Source organism: Heteronotia binoei, chromosome 1 (assembly GCF_032191835.1).
Source record: "Heteronotia binoei isolate CCM8104 ecotype False Entrance Well chromosome 1, APGP_CSIRO_Hbin_v1, whole genome shotgun sequence".
NCBI lineage: Eukaryota > Metazoa > Chordata > Lepidosauria > Squamata > Gekkonidae > Heteronotia > Heteronotia binoei.
In genome coordinates this window covers 135,931,226-135,954,916 of record NC_083223.1, presented here as the reverse complement: position 1 = coordinate 135,954,916, position 23,691 = coordinate 135,931,226, and the positions used below count along the sequence as shown (strand labels likewise).

At 44.2% G+C, this 23,691-nt stretch overlaps 1 protein-coding gene across 3 annotated transcripts in view; it reads left to right on the top strand.

Annotated features, from left to right (window-relative positions):
- Positions 1 to 13,415: 13,415 nt before the first annotated feature.
- IPCEF1 (interaction protein for cytohesin exchange factors 1) overlaps positions 13,416 to 23,691 on the top strand; it is a 42,592-nt gene continuing 32,316 nt past the window's right edge. Inside the window, exons 1-3 of one of the 3 annotated variants that reach the window (XM_060241048.1) lie at positions 13,416 to 13,461; positions 20,009 to 20,045; positions 20,639 to 20,808. In XM_060241048.1, the coding sequence (XP_060097031.1) occupies positions 13,438 to 13,461; positions 20,009 to 20,045; positions 20,639 to 20,808 (231 nt within the window). In that variant the 5' untranslated portion in view covers positions 13,416 to 13,437. Of the gene's footprint in view, positions 13,462 to 19,763; positions 19,846 to 20,008; positions 20,046 to 20,090; positions 20,253 to 20,638; positions 20,809 to 23,691 lie in introns of those variants that run through there. The other 2 variants (XM_060241064.1, XM_060241056.1) reach the window with 2 other exon arrangements.

The window sequence follows — 23,691 nt, the reverse complement described above, 5'->3', positions numbered from 1 at the left end:
TGAAAAAAGGTGGATCTTGCAGTGGCTGCTATCTGGGCCTCCATAGCCAATGTGGGCTCCAGTAGCACCCCCAAGCTTCTGACTTTGTGTGCCAATATCAGTGGCACCCCATCAAAAACTGGTAAAGGGATTTCCCTTCCCAGGCCACCATAGCTCAGACAAGGGACCTCTGTCTTCATCGGATTCAGCTTCAAATGACTCAACCTAAGCCACCCTGCCATGGCTTGCAGCACCAAGGCTAAATTTTCTGGGGCAGAGGCAGGCTGGCCTTCCATCAGCAGATAGAGCTGGGTGTCATCAGTGTACTGATGGCAACCCAGTTGAAATATCCGGATAATCTGGGCAAGGGGAGCGCATATAGATATTAAACAACATCGGGGAGAGCACCGTCACCTGAGGCACCCCACAATTAAGCGGATGTCTCTGGGATGATTGTCCCCCGATCACCACCCTTTGTCCCCGACCACCGAGGAAAGAGGAGAGCCATTGCAAGGCCAACCCCTGAATCCCCGCGTTGGCAAGGCGATGAACCAGCAACTGATGGTCGACCATGTTGAACGCCACCAACAGGTCCAACAACAACAGTACTGCTGACCCGCCTTGATCCAGTTGTCGCTGAAGATCATCCACTAAGGTGACCAGCACTGTCTCCGTCCCATGGCCTGGGCGAAAGCTGGACTGGTGTGGGTCTAGGACGGAAGCGTCCTCCAGAAAGCTCTGTAACTGCAGTGCTACTGCCCTCTCAATGATTTTACCCAAAAAGAGTAAACTCGAGACTGGCTGATAGTGTGCCAATTCGGCCGGGTCTAATGTTGGTTTCTTCAAGAGGGGATAGACTATCACCTCTTTGAGGGGCCTTGGGAAATATAACTTCCAAGCAACACTGAAAATTTCTTTTATAAAATCCCATCTCAGGTTTTATTTTCATACTTGTAGCTAGTTTTAGAAAAAACTCTCTTTTTATATTTAGTTTGTAAATAGCTCTGGTCTATTCTGACCTGTTGTTAAGTTTGTTGACTTTTAGTGCTTTTATAGGAATGTGTATTTACACGGACTGAGTCTGTGCTTTGTGATCTGTCTGTCTGTTTAGCGTGTCGGTTTGTCTGTCCAGACAAATACTGCATAGACCATTGCATGTGGTGATGTCAGCAAAAAAGAAGGGATTACTCTTCCATCACCATTGTGTCTAGGCAGTGCTATCTGGTAGAAAGATTTCAAGAGATATAGAGACTGCCTTATGCAGGTTCTCAAAATGATTTTATTTATTTATTATTTATTTTATTCTATTTTTAGCCCTCCCTTCCCATAGAGCAGGCTCAGGGTGGGTTACATCATAAAAAGACAATCAACAGTTAAAACCAATTAAAATATATAAGATCTAAAGTTACAAAGTGAACAGTGGAGACAAGGGCTGTCAAGACCCCGGGCCTGGTGTGGGTTCTCCCGCCCTGAAGGTTCCCAACCCGCTGGACCACATTGGGCCAGGGGGGGGGGACCTCCCCAAATGTTGCCAGCATGATGACATCACCCACAAGTGCCAGTGATGTCATGCGCCAGCCACTCTAAGTGCTTCTGGGAAAACTCTATGGTTTTCCTGGACACTTTAGCAATTTGGGAGGGAAAAATCTTTGGTACAATAGGTACCATAGCGTTTTCCCTCCCAAATTGCTAAAGCATCTGAGAAAACCCGGAAATGCCTAGAGTGGCCGGCGTGCAATGTCACCGGTGCGATGATGTCACTTGCAGGTGATGTCATCATGCCACATGTGCACGAAAAAAGTTCCCTGCCGCAGACCATGGGGGACTTGTTAACCCTAGTGGAGTCTAAAATGATAAATTCTGCCTCACAAACATGGCCTATTGCCCAGGTTCAGCAGGTCCTACAGCACTGGGATAGAATGAAAGAGGGGAGGCCAATAATAAGTGACATCTGCTGCCTCAGCTGAAAGCCTGGTGAAAGAGCTCTGTTTTACAGGCCCTGTGGAACTGAATCTTCAGTGGGTGGCTATAACTTTGCTAAGTACTTGTTGGAGAAGATTAATGGCCTCCATTCCAGCTAGAATGCTTCCTTGAGTGTGCTACTATTTCTTAATATTACTAGGGTGCCACCTGGCCACTATTGCCTGACTTGGTCCTATTAGTATAAGCCTCCAAGTATCAGGGGAAACTGGTTTTATTCTGGACAGTTAGGGTTGCCAGGTCTGACTCAATCAATGTATGGGGGCTTTGGGGGTGGAGCCAGGAGCAAGGGTGTGATATGATTGAATGCTGAATGGAGTTCTGGCGATCACATTTAAAGGGGCAGCAGGCCTTTTAAATGCCTTCCCGCCATCTGAAAACAATGAAGGATAGGGGTGCCTTCTTTTGGGGCTCATAAAATTGGACCCCATGGTCCAATCTTTTTGAAACTTGAGGGGTGTTTTGAGGAAAGGCACTGGATGCTATGCAGAAAATTTGGTGCCTCTTTCTTAAAAAACAGCCCCCCAGAGGCCCAGATACCCAATGATCAATTCTCCATTATATGGGAATTGGTCTCCATAGAGTATAATGGAGTGCCCAGCAGACATTCCCCCCCTACACTTTCTGTTGATCCTGAAGTGGGGAGAGGGCCTCTAAATTGGGAGATCCCCTGCCGCCAACGGGGGTTGGCAACCCTATGATATATCAACATCTATCTAATGTTTCTGATGCTGGCTTTTTTGTTTAGGCCTTGCTGTAATATAAATTTGATTATTGATGATTTTGTTGTTGTTGTGAAGGTTTTATTTTGCTGTGTTCTTCTTACGTGTGATTATAAGCCAACCTGAAGGTTACAAAAGGTAGCACAGCAGTGCTTTGATAAACAAACCTGTTCTGGATGGGGCTGTAGTAGCTGTAAGGATCAAGGAGAGAGCCAGTTTGGTGTAGTGGTTAAGTGTGCGGACTCTTATCTGGGAGAACCAGGTTTGATTCCCCACTCCTCCACATGTACCTGCTGGAATGGCCTTGGGTCAGCCATAGCTCTGGCAGAGGTTGTCCTTGAAAGAGCAGCTGCTGTGAGAGCCCTCTCCAGCCCCACCCACCTCACAGGGTGTCTGTTGTGGGGGAGGAAGGTAAAGGAGATTGTGAGCCACTCTGAGACTCTTGAGTGGAGGGTGGAATATAAATCCAATGTTTTCTTCTTCTTCTCAAGTCAATAACAGGGTGCTATTAGAGCTGGTTCTTGTTCTGAGGAGCAACTGACCTCTGTAACATGAAGCTTTCATCAGTGCCTTCCCCATTCCAAGAGGGCCTTTCTACACAAACTGGTAACAGCCAGGTTAGAACAGTATATGGTTGCCAGGTGATCTCCTGGAATTACAACTGATCTCCAGACTATGGAAAGCAATTCCCCTGGAGAAAATGGCTGCTTTGGAGTGTGGACTTTATGGCATTATATCCTGCTGAGCTCTCTCTCCTTCCCAATCATCATCTCCCCAGGCTCTACAGCCCCAATCTCTGGGAATTTCCTAAACTAGAGTTAGTAACCTGCTATCACTACAGTAAAGCATTATAGGTGGCGGTGCTGGTAAGAATATGGCAACCCAGTTGTATATAAGGATTTGCCTGACAGACTCTATCTTGTCAGTGTTACAAGATGTTCTTTTGATCCTTGTTTGTTTCCATGTACTATTCCTAATGCTGTTTTTCACCTATGAATTCTAAACATCTTGAGCCTGGCTGGGGTTTCTGAAGGAATTTCTGCTTTGGTATCTTGTTCAGAAGCCCTACATCGCTCGCTTCAGTGGTTAGGTGGATGGCTACTAGTGACGGAAACTTTTCAGTGAAGGGCAACAAACCTTATGAGTTACAGACCTCCCCAGAGACATTTGTAAGGGCCTGACAATCTCTTGGAATATTTTATAGGAACTGGCCTGCATTTACATGCATGTTGGGAAGTACTGTAGAGAATGATCAACCATTTTATAATAATAATGGGACAAGATATCAAGCTTTAATTGGTCTATCACTTATCTTTGTATGTAAAATCCCATCAAGCTGCAAATGACTTATGGCAACCCTGTAGGGTTTTGAAGAAAAGAGATGTTCAGAGGTAGCTTGGCATTGTTGCCTCTGTGTAGTAGCCCTGGACTTCCTTGTTGGTATCCCATCAAATACTAACCCAGGCGAATCCTGCTTAGCTTCTGAGATCTGACAAGATTAAGCTAGCCTGGCCCATTCAAGTCAGGGTCTATCTGTGATTTTTTTTTTAAAAAAATTGCAAGCCATATTATAGTTAATTGGCTGACAATGCAGTTTATCCTTTCTAAATTGTGTAATGGGTTAGATTGGTATGCACTGTGAAGGGACGGCTGTGGCAAAGATGGACCTTTCCAATTCTCCTTTCCCAGCAGCCTCCTGTGAGCCCTGGAAGATGATTCGGTGCGGGGGGGGGGACTTCTTGTGGACTAAAAAACAGCAACACATTAAGAAGAAGCTGCAAAATTTTCTGTTCTTTACCTGGCAGGGCTTCTTGCCTGCTTTCCCTTCCTTACTGCAGCCACCTGTGTTGCATGGGTTTATATTTGGACAGATTCCTCAGCATAGGCTTCCAGTACTCAAAGAGAGAAAGGGATAGATAGGAAAAATCTGCTTCCAACAGTACCTTCCAATAACACCTTCTAAGCACTCCAATCCATAGTTTTATTTGAAACAGCTGAGGTCTATGCTGTTAATCTTTTGTCAAATTACTATATTTGTGTTGCTTGCCTATTTCTGTACAACAGCATGATTATTCTGTGAAATGAAACAGATCAGAAGTTTTAAAATGGCCCCAGCTATGAGCAAGTACCAGAGGAAAAGATTGTCACAATAACCAGCAGGTCATGTCGACCCGAGAATGTCTTGTGGAGGATTTGACAATCAAATCTTTTCAGTAATTACCTAAATACCAATTGGAAAGCTTTATTTTAATCTTCCACTTCTTAAAATCTTGACTATTAGCTTTCCTGCTGTGTGTCAAGTGTGTGTCAGCTACTTTGTTAAACTCAACACTAGGGAGGACTGTCTGGATTTGTGGTTGGACATATACAACATTTATTAAAGAAATATTTGTGGTCTTTTTTGGCATCAGCAGTGTTCTTTGTGAAAAGGCACAAGATTGAACCCCCCCCCCCCGATGATTGGATTCTATTTATTCTTTAACATATTTATACCCCACATTTCTCCCCAATAGAGATCCAAAGAAGCTTACAACATTTCATTCTCACAACAACCCTGTGAGGTAGGGTAGGCTGAAAGCAACTAGCCTAAGGTTACCCAGTGGGTTTCCATGGCATGAGTGGGGATTCAAACCTGGGTCTCCCTGATCCTAGTCTGACATTCTAAACCATTATACCACACTGGCTCTTTGTTGTGTGCCTTTTTTGTGCACTTGCTTAGTATTTCACCAGTGTTTTGATTTTCTTTTAAAAATCTGCTGTTGCATGCTCTCCACTTCCCTGAATGGCGAGAAGCTCGGAGGGAGGGTTACAGAGTTTCATTTCCTTTGGATAAATAGCTCTGAAGACTTGTGGTATCTTTGCTTGACTCAGAAGAGCATAGTATAAATAAATCCCTGCAGTAAGTATCAGCTTTTAAGACAGTAACTGTTATAGTCAACTCCTGCCTTTTCCCTTTCACAAATTACCTTTTCCCACTCTTACAATTATACACACATGTAATGTGCAATTCACTGATTTGACACTAACAGAGGTATATCGAGGAACAACTTTTTCCAGCCATTAATGAAATTCAGAGCCTTGTTGAGAAAAATTATTAAAAACAGACTGATAGAGTATTTGCATGAGATAATGAATACATGGATAAAAGTAGATCCATGTAGGCAGCTGTGTTGGTCTGAAGCAGAACAAAGCAGTAGAACGAAGAGTCCAGTGGCACCTTTAAGACCAACGAAGTTTGGTGTGCACGTACATTTCTTCAAATATAGTGAAATGGAAGTTAACAGTTCATGTATAGAGACAGATGCTTTAAATAGGTGAGCAGCAAATTAGGGAAACTGCTGATTAAAAAGTTATTTCAACACTCGGAACAAACACCCTCCGCCGGAGTTAACAAGGATATTGGCTACTTATTTCATTACATATGCTAAACTCATTCAGTCCTTACATATGTATTCTCACCAAGAAAGGCTATATATCTTCTGTACTTTAATGTATCTCTTTTTTGGAATGGTATATTGGAATAGTGATTGTAATGCAATGCAACATATTAGAATATATTTATCTGACATAACGCTGCACCCCACCTCTAAGAAAAGGATGCTGTTAGTTAACTCCCTGCTGAGAGGAGATGAAGGGAGTGCAACAACAGAGTCTCAGTTTATTACTCTTAACAATTAAGAAGGATACGTTAAACATCTGTCTCCTATTGTGACATATTTATTGTTATGGTGTTTCCCTCCCAATTAAATCAAAACAAATGGTGATTTTATAAACTGAACTTGTTATTGATGTTTGGTCTTTTCATATGTCAAAACATCTTCATTAAGCAGTATGCTAATTTGCTGTTCACCTTTGTAGAGGCATCTGTCTCTATATATAAACTGTTAACTCTTATTTTAATGTATCTAAGGAAGTGCGCATGCAAACAAAAGCTCATCCCTTAAATAAAATCTTGTTTGTCTTAAAGGAGCTACTGGATTTTAACTTTGTTCATATGGATAAAGGGTAAGGCACCCTCCCACCTGTTGCTTCTCCTGTGCAAGAGTTCCTACTTGTTTCTAGTACAAGGCTGGTCCAGCCATTGTTTGGGACTATAGTTGCCTCCGTTACTACTGCTCCTCAGCTGCAAGTGCCACCTAGTGGCTGAAACTATTCTTGCTTATTAGTTGTCAAATTATAGATTGTTAGTTAATTAATTAAATTGGGTAGTTTATTAAGTTAAATTGGGAGGGTCTTAGATATTGATTGGCTATTGATTGAGGGATTTGTGGCAAATTAATTGCAATAGGGGGGCGATAACACTTAATTGTGTCTTTTGAATTGACTGTTAGCAGATTAATACAGTGGTTAGGGAGTGAGTAGGATTTATAAATTAATTAACTATTGGAGTTAGTTAAATTAGCAGGAATACATGAGGGGGTGGGAAGGTGACTATTGATTAGTCAGGAAGTACGTCACGACCTTCCTGCTACAGTTGAAACAGTATACGAACTCAAGGCTCCATGCCTGTCTCTTGGATCAGTTTTGGATCGCTTTAAAACCCTCAGTTTGGAGGAAGTTGACAGAGTACTCTCCACTGTATGCTCAACAACATGTGATCTGGACCCATACCCATCCTGGCTGATTAAAGCATGCCAGGGAGAGCTCCGATATCCTATACAGGATATCGTAAACAGATCTCTCTCGGAAGGGCTTTTTCCAACATCTCTTAAAGAGGCAGTGGTTCGCCCCCTCTTGAAAAAGTCCAACTTAGACCCGGCCGAATTGGCACGCTATCGACCAGTCTCGAATTTAGCCTTTTTGGGGAAAATTATTGAGAGGGCAGTAGCATTACAGTTACAGATTTTTCTGGAGGATGCTTCCATCCTAGATTCCCATCAGACTGGCTTCCGGCCTGGTCATGGGACGGAGACAGTTCTGGTCGCCCTAGTGGATGACCTCCAGTGGCATCTGGATCAAGGCGGCTTGGCGGTACTGATGTTGTTAGACCTGTTGGCTGCAATCAATACAGTCGACCATCAGTTGCTAGTCCACTGCCTTGCTTATGCAAGGATTCAGGGACTAGCCTTACAGTGGCTTTCCTCTTTCCTATGCGGTCGGGGACAAAGGGTGTCTATTGGGGGAGAGTCGTTCCAGAGACACCCACTTAATTGCGGTGTGCCTCAGGGGGCAGTTCTATCCCCAATGCTGTTTGACCATTATGTGCAACCCCTTGCCCAGATTGTCCAGAGGTATGGGCTGGGTTGCCATCAGTATGCTGATGACACCCAGCTCTATCTACTGATGGATGGCCGGCCTGGCGCTGTCCCAGAAAACCTGGATCAGGCGTTGAAAGCCGTGGCTGGTTGGCTTAAGCTGAGCCAGCTTAAGCTGAATCCAACAAAGACCGAGGTCCTTTGCCTAAGTCACAGCGGCCTGGGCAGGGAAAATCCCCCTACCAGCCTTTGACGGGGCGCCACTGCTTCAGACCAACACAGCTGCCTACCTGGATCTACTTTTATCCAGGTCAGAAGCTTGGGGGTGCTGTTGGAAGCCTCCCTGTCAATGGAGGCCCAAATAGCAGCAACTGAGAAATCCGCCTTTTTTCATCTGAGGCGGGCGAAATGGTCCCCTTCCTCGACCATCGTGACCTGGCAACTGTGATCCATGCAACAGTTAGCTCGAGATTGGACTACTGTGATGCCCTCTACTTGGGGCTGCCTTTGTCGTGAACCCGGAAACTCCAGCTAGTGCAGAATGCAGCTGCTAGGCTACTATTGGGGCTGCCCAAGTGGGAGCACATACAGCCAGCACTGCAGGAACTGCATTGGCTACCAATAGCGTACTGGATTCGTTACAAGGTACTAGTTATTACTTTTAAAGCTCTGCATGGCCGAGGACCCATTTACCTGAGGGGCTGTCTGTCCCCACACATTCCCCAGAGGGTACTAAGATCTGGTTCCCAACATCTTCTAGTCATCCTCAGGCTGAGGGAGGTGAGATTAGTGACCACCAGGGATTGGGCCTTTTCAGTGGCAGCCCCATCCTGGTGGAATCAACTCCTGGAAGAGGTTAGGGCTGCTGCGTCCAGATCGCAAAACTCCATTCCAGAGTTCGATATGGCACAGCCCGAGGCCTGGGTCAAAAGACTCAAATCAAGCACAGCAAATCAAGGATGATGAACATGAAATCAAGAAGGCCATTCTGCTGAGCAACTGTGGCATTGCCACGCTACAGATAGCGGAGGGCCTGGTCGTGCCAGAGATGCTCGAGGTGTTCTCTGACAAGATCATCAAGGTGCTGACCGGCCATTTCGTCCTGAAGCCTACTCTCCTCACCTGGAAGCTACAGTTCCTCGACAACTTCCAGGAGCCGAATGAGACCGTAGCGACCTTCCTAGCCCGCCTGCAAGACTTGGGCAGGAAGGCGGAGTACGGCGCACAATTGGAGGAGAACCTACTTGTGAAGTTCACTCATGGCCTCGGAAAATTGCGACGGAATCAAAGCTGACCTTGGAGAAGGCCCTACAAATAGCCACCACCACCGAGGATGCGCACAAAGAGAAAGCCCGCCGCCCAGGGACCAACGCCCACCAGCTGCGACGGGCCGCAGAATCAGACAACTCAGATGGGGACAACACCCTCAAGCTGCACCAGGTGACCCAATAAAAGCCTAGGCCAAGAGCAACAGAATTGATCACCCCCAAGACCTGCACCAGCTGTGAGGAGCCACACGAACGGCGCATGTGCAAGTTCAGGAGCATGACCTGCCACACATGCAGGAAGGCCGGGCACATAGCTAGGGTGTGCCGATCAGCAGCGCTGCACCAAGGAAAACTTCCTCGCCAACAGAATGGATGCTGCCACGAGGTCGCACTAGTGGACGACATCCAGGTACTCACCACTTCGGGGACCCAGGTATGCCAGTTGCCCATTCCCTCCCCGGATAAATACTATGTGACTGTGTTCATGGAAGGCAAGCCCTGCAAAATGGAGGTAGACTCTGGGGCGGACCAGACGGTCATTTCGGTCTGCACGTTCAGGGAGATGTGCCCCAGGGGGGAAGCTCAATTAAAACCAACCTCATTCCTTGTCCAGGACTTTTGAAAGCGGGAGGCTGCAGTCCGAGGAGTGGGCCTGGTCCATGTTAGATACGGAAAGTTCAAGGGCGAGCTCCCCCTCATCGTGGTGGAGGGTGATCTATGTAGCCTTCTAGGTTGGTCCTGGTTCCAGGCACTGGGCATCCAAGTAACTGGGATTCATTACACCCCTGTTCAAAGGGACTTTCAAAGGGTGTGCGAAGAGTTCCCTGTGGTTTTTGACAGAACTCTGGGGACATACACCGGGGCCCTTGTAGCCTTACAACTAGACCCCAACATGCAGCCCATATGGCTGAAGGCCAGGCGGGTGCCACTAGCTCTCCAGCCCAAGATTAAAGAGGAGCTGGACCACCTGGTTCTGGAACCAGTCACTAATGCAAAGTGGGAAACTTCCATATTAACCCCGATCAAACCCAATGGCAGCATACGCATCTGCGCTGACTATAAATGCACGATAAAGAAGGCGTTGAAAGGCCATGCATACCCCATTGTGGTGGTGAGCCACTTGTTAGCATCCCTAATGGGAGCAAAAATCTTTGGGAAACTGGATTTGGCACAAGCATACCAACAGCTCCCTGTGGACGCAGTCACAGCAGAAGCGCAAACTATCGTAACGCACTGGGGGGCCTTCAAAGTTAGATGCTTGCAATTCAGGGTCAGCGTGGCTCCGGGACTGTTTCAGAACTTAATGGATTCCCTTCTTAAAGGCATCCCCGGGGTACAGCAACAACAAGACTGAGTTACAATCGTTCTTGGGAATTCTCAATTTCTACTATGCCTTCCTTCCCCACAAGGTGGCGGTAGCAGAACCCTTACACAGACTGCTGGACAAAAGGGCACCGTGGGTTTGGGGTCATCGGCAAGCCGCCGCTTTCCAGGCGGTAAAAGACTGTATATTCGGAAATAGCCGTATATCTCCTGTATATACGGCTGTTCCAAGTACCAGTATTCGGAAATATACGGTATTCTGAATATTTTGGTCCCGTATATTTCCAAATTCGATTAATTTTGAAATTTTTTTTTTGCACACCCCTACTTGTTGCCACTCACTCTGAGACTCTGCCATGCTTAGAACCCACTATATTTTACGACCATAGGAGAATTCTGGAATAGCCGCCATCCTGGAACTATGAGGAACATCTAATATGTTAGCACCAAGCTGTATATTGTTTTAATCTATGTGTTTTAACTTATATATTTAAATGGTTTTATTGTTTTATGCCTGGGATCATAGCATGCTATGACTTTGATGTAAGCAGCCCTGAGCCTGCCTTGGTGGGGAGGGCGGGGTATAAATCGAATTAAACATAAACATAAACAAATAAGAAAAACTTAACTTTAGAAAATCATAAGTAGGAACCTCTCCTATGTTCTCTTTCTCTTCTCTGAAAGCCCCACTCCCCTAGCCTCTCTCCTTTTTCTGCTTCCTTCTCTTTCTCACCCACCAGCCAACAAACTTGTATTTGCCTTCCTGTCAACTTACTCTCCTTCTCTCCTTCTCTCCCACTGGCAGTTTTGGCCAAGGAAAACTATGGCCCAGTTGCATGGTGCCAGCTGGCAGGCTGGGACAATTGGACTTTTAGGGGGCACCTCACTTCCCTTTTATGCTTCTTGCAACACTTTCCTTCCTGCTGGGTACCTCCATATTTTCATCTTTCCCTGCTTTTTCCTCTCTTTTCCACCCCCACAAAGACAGTCCCCCACCAACCTCCCTTTTATCTGCCCTTCATCTTCAGCTGTATGTATTTAGTTTATTTTTACCTTGTCTTTTTCCACAATGAGGACACAAGGCAGTTTATATCATTCTCTTTGCATTTTGAGGTAGGTTCAGCTGAGAATATGTAACTGACTCAGTTACCCAGTGAGCTTCCATGGCAGACTGGTGATTCAAACCTGGGTTTCCAGATTTTAGTCTGAAAGTCCATCCACTACAAAACACCGGCTTTCATGGAGCAGCTGCTGTTGAACATTAGCAAGCCACTAGGGCTGGGTGAATCATGCAAGCTGTGTGATATTAAGTTGCACACTGGTTGCTGATGGGCTTAGCCCCAATAAATCCTCCTTCAAAAGCCAAAACAGGCCAGGAAAGGGCTCTTTCCCTTCCCCTGCTTTTACTAACAGAAATTAAGTCTGGAAAGATGGCAAAACTGTTGTAATTGTGTTGTGTATGTGGACTAATGTGTATGTTATTAGTACCTGACTTGCTCATTGGAGCCTTGAGGACTGAGCTTGGGGACTCAGGAACAATGGGCAGGAGGATCCAAATCCCTGCTGTCCAGCTCCAATCACAAGCCCCCTTCTGGTTTGAATGATCCAATGGCATCCTAGCACAGGAACCTTGAAGTGTGTATAGCTGGCATCGTCGGCCCAGTTCAGCAGTCTGAGTTCAGTCATTACCATGCTGTACTTGATAAAGAGCTATGATCACTACATCAGCGTCTTCTGCTTGCATTGAACCCACTATATTATAGATTGCCTAGCAATGGCTACTGAGGAAATCGATTTCTTAAAGCTACAAACATTTTTTAATCACTTTTGGGTTTTAATAAATGTCCAAGAATGTTCTTCTTTAAAAAAAAAAAAATGACCTGGGCGATCACGTTTTGAATCTCCACTCTGCCTTAGCTACCTCAGAGGAATGGAGGAGAGGAAAACACTCTAAGCAGACTTGTGTCCCACTGGGGAGAAAAGGCATAATACAAATGAACAAACTATAAACATAGGGTTCCCAGCTGCCTTCAGGGTGCAGGGCTTCCCCCAGTTTTGAGGCCCTCAACCAGCCGGCTAGTGGGGGGATCCCTGCCCCCAAAGAGCTTTGTCAGCACCCACATACCCAGAATGATATCACCCAAAAGTGACAGCATTGCACTGGGCATGTTGCATGGGGACACTCTAGCATTTGGGTAAAAACTCTATGGCATCATAGAGCTTTTTTAACCCATAGAGCTTTTTTAGCCCATCATAGAGCTTTTTTTAACTTCCAGGGACATCTCACACTGGGAGCCAGGTAAGACCTGTCAACCCTACAAAAACAGTACAATAAGACTGGATTACAAAATTTAGAGAACAATGAAATAAAAATATAACACATGCAAAAAAACTCATGCAATAAAGTACTACCTCATAGGTGAGGCAGCCTTCAGGAAAGTATGGCAGGGCAAGTATGGCTTCCAGTTGGATAGTCATGATTTAAAGTACAGATTTTCTTTCAAAGATAAAGCCATATAGAAAGAGAGTCTTTGTTTGGAAAAAATTCTAAGAGAGGGGAACAAAACCCACAGATTACAGTGAATCAACCTTTGATTTCCAGGAATAAAAATAGAATACTGGTTTCCATCTTTCTTCTATTTGGGGGCTTAAATCCAGATGTCCAATGTGAATGGCACAGAAAGGCATATATTGCACTTGCCTAAAATAGGCACTAAGTTATACTAGAGAACATTTAGGGTTTTTTTTCATTTATAGATTACCAGAGAGTCAGCCCAAAAGAGGTTAGAGCTCACTGCAGTCTTGTTCAAGAGAAAAGGAAAAAAGAAGATCAGACAGAAAATATTCCCTAAATTTGTCTCTAAAGTATTTACAGAATGGTTTTGAATACATATATTTATAAAATCCCCTTACTAAGGTATTTTGACATGGTTTTACTTTCCAGCTTCCCCATCAATTTCAATATTGTGCATGGCAGCTGATGGTAAAGTTCCTGTGAGTATCTTTGCTTCTCTCTTTCTCTCTCTCTGTGTGCATGCATGCCTGGGGTGGAGGGAATGATTCAAATTGTACTTTGGAGGAAATAATTGCAGATTATGTTAAAGGCATAAGGCCTTTGCTGTACATTTGTTATCTCCTTGGAAGACAGTATGCTTTTCAAAATAGTTGCAAGAATTAGTTTATGAGGATTGTAAAGGATTTTTAATATTCTAGACAATGAGGTCAGCTTCTATGGAACTAGTAGTCTAATTCAATGCACCTAAGGGGACAAACTATAAGCACACAACAGGTCACTTTCTAGTGCCTGAATTTTATGGAATTTGTCCACACCCAAGGATGTCTGTATCACAATAATTATTTTATTTATTTTATTCAATTTATATCCCGCCCTCCCCGCCAGAGCAGGCTCAAGGTGGCTTACAACATAAGATCCCAAGAGCAATAGATAAGTAGTATTAAAATACACATTCAATAATAAATAACAAATATTAAAACAGTTAAAACAGAAAACAGATTATTAAATTGGTGCTATTCTGATGGCAGCAGCCTTCTTCCACGGCTCTTAAATATCGGTGGCAGTCAATTGTATGCCAGCCGGACAGGGCAGTCTTGCAGGCCTTGCGGAACTAAAACAAATTTAGGGAATATAATACATAATACATATCAATTACTTTTTATGTTAACATTGCTTCAGTCTAAAGCAATGTATACATGCTGCACATGTCCTAGACCCTTGCCAGTCCGGCTTTCGCCCAGGCCATGGGACGGAGACAGTGCTGGTCACCTTGGCGGATGACCTCCAGCGGCATCTGGATCGAGGCGGTGTGGCGGTGCTGATGTTGTTAGACCTGTCGGCCGTGTAATTTAGGGAATATAATACATAATACATATCAATTACTTTTTATGTTAACATTGCTTCAGTCTAAAGCAATGTACACATGCTGCACATGTCCTAGACCCTTGCCAGTCCGGCTTTCGCCCAGGCCATGGGACGGAGACAGTGCTGGTCGCCTTGGCGGATGACCTCCAGTGGCATCTGGATCGAGGCGGTGTGGCGGTGCTGATGCTGTTAGACCTGTCGGCTGCGTTCAACACGGTCGACCATCGGCTACTGACCCGCCGCCTTGCCGATGTTGGGGTTGGGGGGTTGGCCCTACAGTGGCTCTCCTCCTTCCTTGAGGATCGGGGACAAAGGGTGGCAATTGGGGGTGAGCTCTCCCAGAGACGCACACTACATTGTGGGGTGCCTCAGGGAGCAGTCCTATCGCTGATGCTATTTAATATCTATATGCGCCCCCTTGCCCAGATTGGCAGGAGGTATGGGCTTGGGTGTCACCAGTATGCAAATGACACCCAGCTCTATCTGCTAATGGATGGCCGGCCTGGCTGTGTCCCAGAGAATTTGGACCTGGCACTGCAAGCCGTGGCAACTTGGTTGAGACTGAGTAGGCTGAAATTGAATCCAGTGAAGACAGAGGTCCTTTGCCTGGGTCGGGGCGCTCTGGGAGGGGAAATACCTCTCCCGGTTTTTGACGGGGTGCCACTGAAAGTGGCACGCCGGGTCAAGAGCCTGGGAGTTCTACTGGAGCCTTCATTATCAATGGAGGCCCATATAGCAGCCACTGCCAAATCAGCCTTTTTTCATCTTAGGCGGGCGAGGCAGTTGGCTCCCTTCCTAGAGCGTTGGGACCTGGCAACAGTGATCCATGCAACGGTCACCTTGAGATTAGATTACTGTAATGCCCTCTACATGGGGCTGCCTCTGTGCCGAACCCGGAAGCTGCAGCTAGTGCAGAACGCGGCTGCTAGACTGCTGGGGCTCCCAAAGTGGGAGCACATTCAGCCGGGGCTGCGTGAACTGCACTGGCTGCCAGTTATATACTGGATTCGTTACAAAGTGCTGGTCATTACCTTTAAAGCCCTATATGGCCGAGGACCTGCCTACCTTAGGGACCGTCTCTCCCTGCACGAACCCCAGAGAGCACTGAGGTCAGCAGGGAAGAACCTGCTGACTATCCCCGGGCCAAAAGAGGTAAAACTCCAGAGTACCCGTACTCGGTCTTTCTCTGTCATGGCTCCACAGCTGTGGAATCAGCTTCCAGAAGAAATGCGGGCCCTGCGGGACTTTGAACAGTTCCGCAGGGCCTGCAAGACCATCCTGTTCCGAATGGCCTTCACTGAGTAGAACTGCTAAGTAAAACTTGGCATCTGGGTAATAGCACAAAAATATTAATTTTATTGTTTTTAGAATTTTAATGGATTTTAATTAATTGTAGTTAAAATGTTATATTATACAATGTATGTATTGAATTCTTGTTGTTAGCTGCCCTGAGCCTGCTTCGGCGGGGAGGGCGGGATACAAATAAAATGTGATGATGATGATGATGATGATGATGATGTTTGTTGTCAGAGCAAATTCACTGTACCTGGTTTGTTTGTACAAAGAAGTGATAGTAATCTGTAAACAAGAGAGTCCTAGATGAACAAGCCATAGGAGACTATGTCGATGAACCATCTGTCTGAGACTGTTACTACTCTGAGAAGGGAATTCATTCATTAAAAATGTCTTGTAATGTGAAATTGCATGTAGTCTCTAGGGCTTTTTTTGTAAGAAAAGGCCAGCAGGAACTCATTTGCACATTAGGCCATACCCCCTGATGTCACCATTGGTTCACACAGGGCTTCCTGATATGTTACACTTGTGTGTGTAATGAGTTTTTGGCTTGGGTGATACTCTAATCACAGAGTACACAGTTTGAGTCTAGGGTCCCCTCCCTTTTTTCAGATGTAACACAATCACATGTGAATTTGTTAACTCCTCAGTTCCCATGCATGTGCTGTCTGATTCACACCATGGCCACGGTGCATCTGAAGAAGGGGCCTTTCCCAACAATACGAACCCCCCACCCCGTGCCATTTCCTCGATCTGAAATGGTCCCAAAGAGTTGGTCTTCACTTATTGGAGAAGCCCATATGTATCCCAGGAAACAGATGAGTTTCCTTAAATAGCACCTCCTCAGATTGTTTCAGGTTGGGAAAATAGTATACATGAACTGATCTGAATTGGATACTTTAGATGTAGGAATAGAGGAGAATCCATAACTTATGACTTATTGTGTTACATGTGACACAGGTAAGGGCTACAGACCCTATCTGTGTATTTTTTAATAAGTGGATGAAAATACAAACATATTATATTCACTGGTGTCCTAAAATAGTACAATCCTATACAATATGCTTTTTCTAATTGTGTGGATCAGTTCTTAAAGATAGTCCATTTGCAGTCCTGAAAGAGGACATGGAGGGATGGTTTCTGAAAAACAGGGGGTTTTTTGGATTTAATCTATACAACTTTTATCCTGCAAAGGTACTTTCTGAGAGTGGTTTCCTAGAATTTTTTTGTGAACCTGAACTTGACTAAGCCCTGTTAATTGATAATTTTGCCACAATGCGTTCTGTCTTTAAGCAATTGCTTCATCATGCTTTTGAACAAATTTCACACTGGAATTGAAAGGATATCTAATTCAGACTTTCTAATCTTGACAAGGCATCCTAGCTCTATGCATTTATATCACTCTACTAGCGTATAGTGAAATGGGGTGACAAGAACCATTTCCTGCAGTTATACTGCAAAATTGGAACCCTGCGGGTGTCTTAAATTTATGACAAAGCTGTAGGATGTTTACTCATCATCATACCATTGATGCAACAGCACTGCCCTTTCCACATAGATTTTGAGACAAAGATGACGTCTCATTGCTCTCTTTTGCTCTATCTAGAGCCTCAAGTCATGACTCAATTAAACTGGAAGGATTCCCATTTGAACTGATTTTGGGCCTGATTTATGAACCTGTAACTCTTTCATCAATAAAGATTCTTACTCCAGGGGATAACTCCATTCCACTAAGTGAAAAATCTTGTGCTGAATGAAAAGATTTCTATCTCTGGTGCAAGACTCTTCATTTAGCATAAAGGACACCTAGGATCTATCCAACTATGTTTTACAGGGTGAAACAAACCATTTTTAAAAAATATATATTATATATTGTTACACTTGCATCTCTTCTCTGAGTGATGAGAAGTTCCAGGAGCTAGTTCTTACCTGGTTTGGTTTCACTGGAGGAAAGAGCTTTTAAAATAAGAATGCAGGCAGTGCACAGGTGGATGTAAATATGTACTCCCACAAGGCACCAGATCTGCTGTCCCACATCAGATTTTCAAAGAGAGTGAGATCCTGCACCCCAAAGTGTTTTTAGCAACAGCAGCCATAGCACTCTCTGTTTCTTTTTTCAGACTCCCTAGAAGCCTGTTCCCTAAAATCTTTCTCAGACATCTCCTTAACAAAGGGCAACCCCCTTTGGGGCTCTCAGACCCCTCCCCATCCTTCCTCATGGAAAACTGCTAGTCAGATACCAAATGGACCCTAGTACTGCACTGATTACTTGAAGATCAGGTCAAAGTTGGTTTTCAGTGATTTTCTTTTGGTTGTATCATACAGACTTGCAGGGCTCTTTTTTTGGCAGAAGCTCCTCTGCATATTAGGCCCTGCCCCTCTGATGTGGCCAATCCTCCAAGATCTTAGAGGGCTCTTCTTACAGGGCCTACTGTAAGCTCTAGGAGGATTGGCTACATCAGGGGGACATGGCCTAATATGCAGAGGAGCTCCTGCTAGAAAAAGAGCCCTGCAGACTTGTAAATGGCTTCATCACACTCTTGACAGACTGTCATCTAGGAGAAACACTTCACAGTCTTTGGTCTGCGTAGCAAGGTAGTTTTAGCTTAACCTCTGAGCATTCACAGAATGTAGATTAAACATGAATCCTGCCCATCATCATATGCTGAATTCACCTTCTAAGCACATTTACTTTCCCATGACTTTGGTTGCCCACTTTCAATGTTACTCAGGCAAGTTGCCCTGTAAGCCGCCCTGAGCCCGCCTTTGGCTGGGGAGGGCGGGATATAAAAATAAATTTATTATTATTATTATTATTATTATTATTATTAGTTGCAATGTAGAACAATCACAAGATGGGTTCAACATTTTCAGGAGGTTGTGTGTATTTGGCCTTAGGGTGAGCATGCATGTTGTAACACACAGACATCACTTCAGTGTGAAAGGGGGAGGTAGCTGATTTGTGGCTGTGGGTGTAAGAAGGCATGAGGGAGAAATCAAAAGGCAGCTGTGGTGGTGGAGGAATGAAAGACAGTCAGGAAGAGGTCCTGAGAGGAGGAAAGCCACCCCCACACACACACTGTTACAGTAGATGTGGAATACACCAAAACAGGTTCTGCTGGATACCTGCCTCCTCTCTGAAACCCTTCTTTTCCCCAGGATTAGCTTGCCCTGCTCTTTTGACAGCATTTCCCCAGCTTGTATGCTTGAGGTGTTTTCTTTTGGATTTTCCTTTCCTTACATCCCTTTCAAAGGGCTGCACTAAGCAGTTTTAGTGTTATGGTATGTCCCCCCCACCCTGAATAGGGGGTCAGGAAAGTGACTAACCACACAGCACATTGCTCCATGAGTACAGCATCAAACTCTGACTTGCATTTGTGAAATACTGATCATAGGTCAAGCACCACAGAAAGGACTCACAGTGAAATTTTCAACTGAAGTCTTTTCAACATATTCAGCTACTAGTCATCAGGAATAAAAATCATTGACTGTTAAGAGTGGAAATGGACCATGGAGGTCATCGAGTCCAACCTCCTGCTCAGTGCAGGAATACGCATCTATAATCCCCAGCAGTTTCTGCTTAAAGACCTCCACTGAAGGAGAGTCCATCACCTCCCAAGGCAGTCTGTTCCACTGTTGAACAGCTCCTACCATTAGGAAGTTTCCTCTAATATTTAGCAGAATTCTGCTTCCATGTAATTTCACCTGTTAGTTCTAGTCCTGCTATCTGGATCAAGAGAGAAAAAAAATCTGCTTCATTTACAATCATCAAGCAATGAGAAGCTGATGATGTACATGTGTTTGTGACTTGGCCCTTTGTCTCTTTGATCATAATGGGATTTAATTAGCTGGGCTCTGAACTGGATGTAATTCTTCCCCCTTCCCCCCAACCTGCTTCTCAGGCTCTTTGCAAACTTGTGCTATGGGGAAGATCACAGCATGCTGCAAGGTTGCACGTTGCACCAGTGCCAAACATGCATATGTTTGCCCTTTGGCCTTTTGGATAGCTGATGATGGGCAGTGAAACTTCAACATCAGCTTTTTGTTTTGCTTTAATGTAATGCGCTGCCCATACAAAGCATAACGGTCTGTGGGTGTGAAACAGGAAGCTCGAGTGGCAAAGGCATAACGCTGTGAAGTTCCACATGCATCAATTTTAATTAAAGCATTTTCTGCTTCACCTGCTTGTGTTCCCATGAACACTGGTGAGTAAGTGAATGTGTGTGTGTCTGAAAGATTCCATTTGAGGCTGAGACAGCCCTGCCACCTCCTCCTCTTCCTCCTCCTCCAGAGCCCCCTCCTTTCTATACCAATGTTGCAACACAATCTGAAATTTCCTCTTTTCTTTCCTTCCTGCATTTCTTGCAGGTTCCCTTGCGTCAGAAGACGAGGAAGAAAAATCAAGGTAATGAGGTCTTCCTTTTGTTCCTCTTTTTGTTCAGTGTGACATCTTGTCCATGAGAAGCAGAGGGTGTTGGAGCATTGTTTAGTGGGTAGTGGGCTCCTCTTCAAACCCGGTATACTTCTGCATTAATTAAGAGGGGGGAAGAAATGACGGCATGCTCTTCATGTGGACTAAGCTGCTTTGGTGTGTCAGTATTGGAGAGAGCTGGTATGTCTGAGAGAGAGAGACTTTTTTTCTTCTTCTTAATTGATTAGAAACCTCTTTTGTGTATTGCACTAAACAATAATTAACATAGTTGTTTCTGAAGGGTGTTTTAAAGTTTTACATGAATGCATAGCAATTTGTGATCCCTGAAGCCTTAATGCTGTATACAGTTGCCTCAAGAAGAATCTTCAGTAACTGATTTGTAATCTGTATTTCTTAATGTGCCCATGTAGATTTCCTAAAAGCTTTGTTGTGAGTGATTTAACTTTGCTGAATGTTCCTAGAAGAGATATGAGGGACTATATTTTTAACTAGCACTCCCTCCCTCTCTCTCTCTGACTCTTTTTCCCTTTGTAAAAACATGTTTTCCCACATCTTCAACTGTGCAGGAATTTGCGTAATGAGCCGTCGAAGGATCTCTTGTAAAGATTTGGGACTAGCTGATTTCCAGGGATGGCTTTACAAGAAAAAGGAAAAAGGAAGTTTTATTGGCAGCAAATGGAAAAAGTTCTGGTGTGTCCTGAAGGGTTCATCATTATACTGGTATAGAAATCAATTGGTAAGTGAAGGAAACACCTCAGTTGGTTTGGTTTTAAAAAATGAAGAGAAGAAATTGCTCCTCTAATCGTTGCTGCAACATATAACCTAGTATTTAGAAGTCTTGTCTATTGTTTGCTGTGTTCATATATTTTCATTCTTGTATTAAAAAAGTAATACCCATGCTGAGTTTTCATGGACAGGTGAGCCTGCATAAATAACCTATATTTACTTCCTGGGAGGAGTATTGTGCCCACGGATGTTCCCCTAGCTGCTCCTCTAGCAGATAACTGGTACCAATATCCCTCAGTCCTTCTCTGCTTGCTATTTGACAAGGGATGGGGGAAGCAGCATTCCCCCCCACTCTTGCAGTCTTACAGGAATGGTTCTTGCAGGAACTATTGTGGATTTCTCCCCTGTTCTCCTTGAATCTTCTAAGGCTGCCAAAAACCCAAGATGAGATCCCCAAAGGATGTCTTCTGCCCCTCTCTCATAAAGAAATGCACATAGAAGACACTTAATTAGAGCAAGGATGCTACTTTAACTCCCAGCTGCTTTAACTCCCTACATTTTAGATTATTCATATGTGCATCTCTTGACAAAGATATTAATCGAAACGGAAAATATGACAACCGAAATTCTGTTGAGAACCTACTTTATGCACAGTTGGAGAATATATTTATATCACTTTTGAATGTTGTACAAGTCTTTGCATATTCCTTGGAAGCCTGGAACTGCAATGGAACTTGGTGGTTTGGTTTATGTTATTCTGGATATTGTATTCATTGGCAACAGTGGGTATGTTACAACATTTTGAATTTTTCTCATGTAATACTAGTGTTTTGTGTATTATTTATGTTTTGGAGATCTTTAGTACATTGTTTTCATTACACCAGGAAGATATCTGGAGTGTCTGGCAAATTTATATACCAGCAACAGAAAAGGAAACAGAAGCTCAGCCTAGATCTAATATAGCTGGTAGAGAGTCTTCCCTCCCTTGCTGCTGCAGGTCACTATTTGCCTGTTGCAGGAATTGTATTTCCCCAGTATTGGATGAGTTGCACTGTTTGCCATTTGGTTTGCATTCAGAATATAATGTGCTCTTTTTTGACGGCTTAAAGCCTAAATAGCCTGAATCTTGGGCTTGTTAATGTTAATTAAGTTGGGAAGTTCACAAATGGTTTGCAGGTTCACAACTAAATTATCATTCCACAAGATGTTCTTGCTGCTAGCTGTTCCTGGTGTGCTTGTGGAAATACAAGTATAGAATAGATACTGTACCTGTGTTTCCCCTATGGGATTAATTGCAGCTTTGTGTGGTAGTTTAAATATCCTCTCCCCGCTACTCCAGTCAAATCAAGAGCCTTCAGGCCTGTTTTAAAGGTGGTGGTGGTGGTGGTGTTGGGGGAAGCAATAAAACCATCTGAAAACCAAATAGTTGAAAGATCATGATGCAGATCTTTCCCACCACTTGTGTTTTGGCTTCAAGTGTGCTAGGAAGCTCTGGCTAGCTGCAAGTACTGGGCTAGACAGATTTGCATGGCAACCTAGAATGGCAGTTCATGGTATCCCTTTGTTCCCCTTCAACTAAGCAGCCCTCTTTAAGTCTTAGGCCCCTTTCACATTACTGTTCTCAACTGGATGTTTACTTTTGAGTAAAGTGATACAGAGATGGTAGTTTCATACAGCAAATTTTATTCCATTAATAAGCCATTTCTGAAATGATCTGGCCATTCCAAACAGTGTCATACTCCCCCCCCCCACCACCTTTTTTGCCATGTAATCTTCCTCAAACTTTTTTTGAAATGTTCTAAGTTGAGCGCTATAGCGCTAGACCAGTATAGCACCTCTAAATGTAACTCAGTGGTGTCAAAGCATCTCTATGGTGTTGCTGTAGCAATGAAGCGCTATATTGGTCTAGCACTACAGCACTCACCTTGGAAAGTTAAAAAAAAGTTTGAGAAAGATCATAGAGCGGAAAAGGGCAGGGAAAATGTGTGGCACTATTAGAAGCATTGCAGATATTTTGAACAGCACTACAGCAATTCAGAAGCAGAAAAGAAGAGGTGAAAATGGAAGAAAGTAGTTTACCTCTAGAATGGCCCAACCATGCTTTGCTAACCAGATGCAAGCAGCTTTGTATGAAAAGGTAAATCCATTAGTAGCTGATTGCTAAAACAGATGACACAAAAAAATCTAACTGGCTACCAAACTGATTTACAAAGGCTGTCTGAAAGGAGATACTATTTAAAAGGTTCCAGTGCTCTAAAGCAGAGGAAAGTCCATCACCTGCATAATTTGCAATTGACCACTGTTGCAGAAAAATGGGGGTGGTTGACATTTACCATTTGGTAAATGAGGCTGGGAGAAAGTCCCTTTCCACTTAAATAACTGAGCACACAGCTCTCTCTGAGAACAATAGCAGGGATGGTACTTTATGGAGTCAATGCAGTAAAGCAATTGTGGGGGCCAAACCCCTGTGCAAAGGAACTATTCATCCTCCTGATTCCCAGTGCTCCTATGTGATGGATCATGTTTTTGTGAAGCAGGAGTCTGGTTCATCTTTAAGGAAAATCGGCAGTTTCCCAGACGCAGGGACCCGTAACATAGCAACAGCATGATGGTGTGAAAACTGGTTCTTCAAGTAAGATTTAGGAGAAAATGAAGAACTGGTAATTTAGTGTATACTGGTTTAAATTTCCCTAGTATTTCCTGACAAGTATGCGTATAATAAAACACAAGAAGAATCTGTTTCCCTCCTCGTGTAGCCTCCTGCACACCATAAAAGCTGCTCCTGACAGTTGGAGAGGGACCCTGGAGACAGGCTGGCTTGCAGGAAGTGGGGGCTTTAGCTTGAGAGGAAATAGGCAGAAATCAGCCTCTTTTCTCTTGCATAAGTGTTTCC